The sequence below is a fragment of the Arachis ipaensis genome, chromosome B04 (assembly GCF_000816755.2).
Source record: "Arachis ipaensis cultivar K30076 chromosome B04, Araip1.1, whole genome shotgun sequence".
Classification (NCBI taxonomy): domain Eukaryota; kingdom Viridiplantae; phylum Streptophyta; class Magnoliopsida; order Fabales; family Fabaceae; genus Arachis; species Arachis ipaensis.
The window spans coordinates 77354373-77357403 of record NC_029788.2 but is presented as its reverse complement, the minus strand read 5'-3'; the positions used below and the strand labels follow the sequence as shown (position 1 = coordinate 77357403).

Below are 3031 nucleotides of genomic sequence, written 5' to 3'. Positions count from 1 at the left end.
TGGGTTAGACACTCACTTGCTCATTAGCTATTTTACTGGAGGTCTTTGTGCGGCAGATAAGAGATTGCTCACCGCCTCTAGTGGTGGTTCCTATTCTAAGAACAAGACGGCGGTGGAAGCATGGAGTTTCATCAATGATGTCACCGAGGCTACCCAACATGTGAGAGTGAGGAACAATCCTCCCAAGAGTGTGGTAGAAGCACCTCTTTCCGAATCTGCTTTGAGTAAAGTGCTTGGAGACATGACCACTCTCCTCATGGAGATTCGCAAAGAACAAAAGGTATTTCAATCAATCCAAGCCATCCAAGCCCCACCTAAAATCCTCCAACTTGAAGGACCTCCTAGAGTATGTGGTTTATGCTCTAGTACCGCACATCAAGTTCAAGAGGATTACACTCTTGCGGTAGCCAACGTGAACTACAACAACCGTCCACCCTATCAATCTCAAGGTCAAAGCAATTATCCCCAATGGTAATAGCTCTAATCAAGGGTGGAGGGACAATGCTCAAGGGAACAACCACAACCAAAGATGGAACCAAGGCAACTCATCTTCTCATTACCACAACAATAACCAATCTTCTTCCCAATATCACAACAATGCCAACTAAAACTACCATAACCAACCATACCAACACTCACAACAAAACCACAACAACAACCATAGATACCAAACGCCTAACCAAAGACAACAAACCAGTCAATCCTCTTCTTCTCCCACCAACCAAGGTGATGACTCTAACCGTGCACTCTACCAAGAGCAAGAGAGACTTAGGGCTATGATGGAGAAATATGAAGAGAACAATAGGACTCTCAATGCACAAGTTAGCACTATGAGTGCACAAATGTCTTCCATAGCCGAGATTCTCTCAAGGTTGACCCTACCTCCTACCAACAATACCAACACCAACCAAGCCTCTAGCTCATCCAACTTTCCTTCCCAACCTCTCCCAAACCCAAAAGGTAGCATCAATGCAATCACCTTGAGGATTGGTACAACGCTTAAGGAAGTTGAACCCAAGCCCATCAAGTTGGCGGAGGATGTTCCTAATGTAGAAGTTGGTGAAACAATGGAGATAGATGAAGATGAAAAGGAGGAAGAAGTTGAAAAGGAAGAAGAAGAGCAATTGAGGGCCAAGGAACCAAAGCGGAAGAGAAACTTAGAGGAACAAATTCCTATACCTTTTCCTACGTTAGCCAAGAAGGCCAAGAAGTATGAGGAGCTTGATCCCAACATAGTGCAAATCTTCAAGAATGTGGAGGTAACTATTCCACTCTTTGATGCCATACATCAAGTTCCGAAATATGCTAAGTTCGTTAAGGATGTGCGTACTCATAAAGAGAAGATTGGTGGACTAGGGATGAATCTATTAGGCAATTCTGTTTCTTCTATGATGGATGATTTTCCTGAAAAGCATATTGATCCCGGTCCTTGCTTGGTATCTTGTATGATTGGTGAGATTCAACTTAAGGATTTCATGTGCGACCTAGGGTTGTGTGTGAGCATTATGCCACTCTCAATTTATGAGAAGTTGAACCTTGCACTGTTGAGGCGATCCGGAGCTTGGTTTGTGCTTGCGGACAAGAGTATAATTTCAGTTGTGGGTATTGCTGAGAATGTATTCGTGAGAATTCAGGACTTAATCTTTCTGGTGGATTTCCATATCCTAGAGACACCTCCCATTGATTCGGATAGGCCATCCTCCATCTTAATTGGGAGGCCATTCTTAAAGACATCCCAGTTTAAATTAGATGCATTTTCTGGGGATTACTCATTTGAAGCCAAAGGGAAGGTGGTGAAATTCAAATTGGAGGAAACCATTAGGCAACCTCTAGAGATCCACCCAATTTTTGGTTGTGACATTGTTGAAGATGATGTAATTGAAGAACCCTTTGGGAGTGATGATGAGATAAGCTTCAATAGAGATGTGGGCATAAGAGGAGTTAGCAAGGAAAAGGGGAAGGATCCACGACTTCCGTATCCTCAAGGAAACAAGGCACCCAAGCATGGTTCAATTGACAAGTGGAAGCATCTCCCCTTGAAGGACACTCTTACCAAGGCAAACAAGAAGGACAAGATGGATGCCCTTGAGGATGTTCCAAAAAGATGTCTCAAGCTCATGACCGTCCAACTTAAGGATGTTAAAGAAAAGTGCTAAGTGCGAGACACCCCACCATGGTATGATCTTCCTTGTATATAGTTTCTTGCATGTAGTTTTAGAGTCTTTGTTTGATTTTGTGATTGTTTCATTTTGTTGAGTTGTTTAATTGAGCTTGATTTTGTTTGATTTTATTGTCCTTGTTAGAGTCTTCATGAGGATTTCATTGATCTTGGTATTGGTTAAATTGGCAATTTTGAAGAAAAATGTTTGATTTTGGGTATTGCCTAAAATTCTAAGTGTTTTTGAAGTGCCTAGCTTGAATGAATACCAAGATTGTACTATAATTATCTCCCTCATGTTGCTTAAAAAAAAAAGGTCCCACGCGTAGGCGTGGACGACGCGTACGCGTCAATGGTCATTTTTGCACACCCACGCGTGAGCGTGGGCGACGCGTACGCGTCGTTTGCTAATGTTGCAAATCCTGGTACAAAAACCGGAGAGTTGTGCAAGTTTTGTGCTGCCCTTGTGCGACGAGCACAATCTCACGCCATGCGTGTGCGTCAGCTGACGCGGACGCGTCCCTTTCCATTTCTGCTATCCACGCGTAGGCATGGACGACACTTACACGTCACTCGTCTTTTCCCTCTTCCACGCGTAAGCGTGGACGACACTTACGCGTCACTTGTCTTTTCGCTCTTCCACGCATATGCGTGGATGAGGCGCACGCGTCGCATGCCTGACGCAGCTAGCAGGGCACGCTGCCCTATTCTCTCCATTTTTCTTCTTTCTTCTTTTCTTTCTTCCATTCTTCTTCTTTCTCCTTATTACCTCTTCTCACCCCACTACCACCGGTGACTTCAGCCACTGGTGACCACCGCCTCTGGTGTTTCCACATTTCTCTCTCCACTTTTATCTCTTTTCTCTTCTCTCTT

At 44.0% G+C, this 3031-nt stretch overlaps 1 protein-coding gene across 1 annotated transcript; it reads left to right on the top strand.

Annotated features, from left to right (window-relative positions):
• LOC107636577 lies at positions 780–2342 on the top strand. Its single transcript, XM_016340076.1, has 2 exons — positions 780–2138; positions 2304–2342. The coding sequence occupies exons 1-2, from the start codon at positions 780–782 to the stop codon at positions 2340–2342; spliced, it is 1398 nt and encodes a 465-aa protein (XP_016195562.1).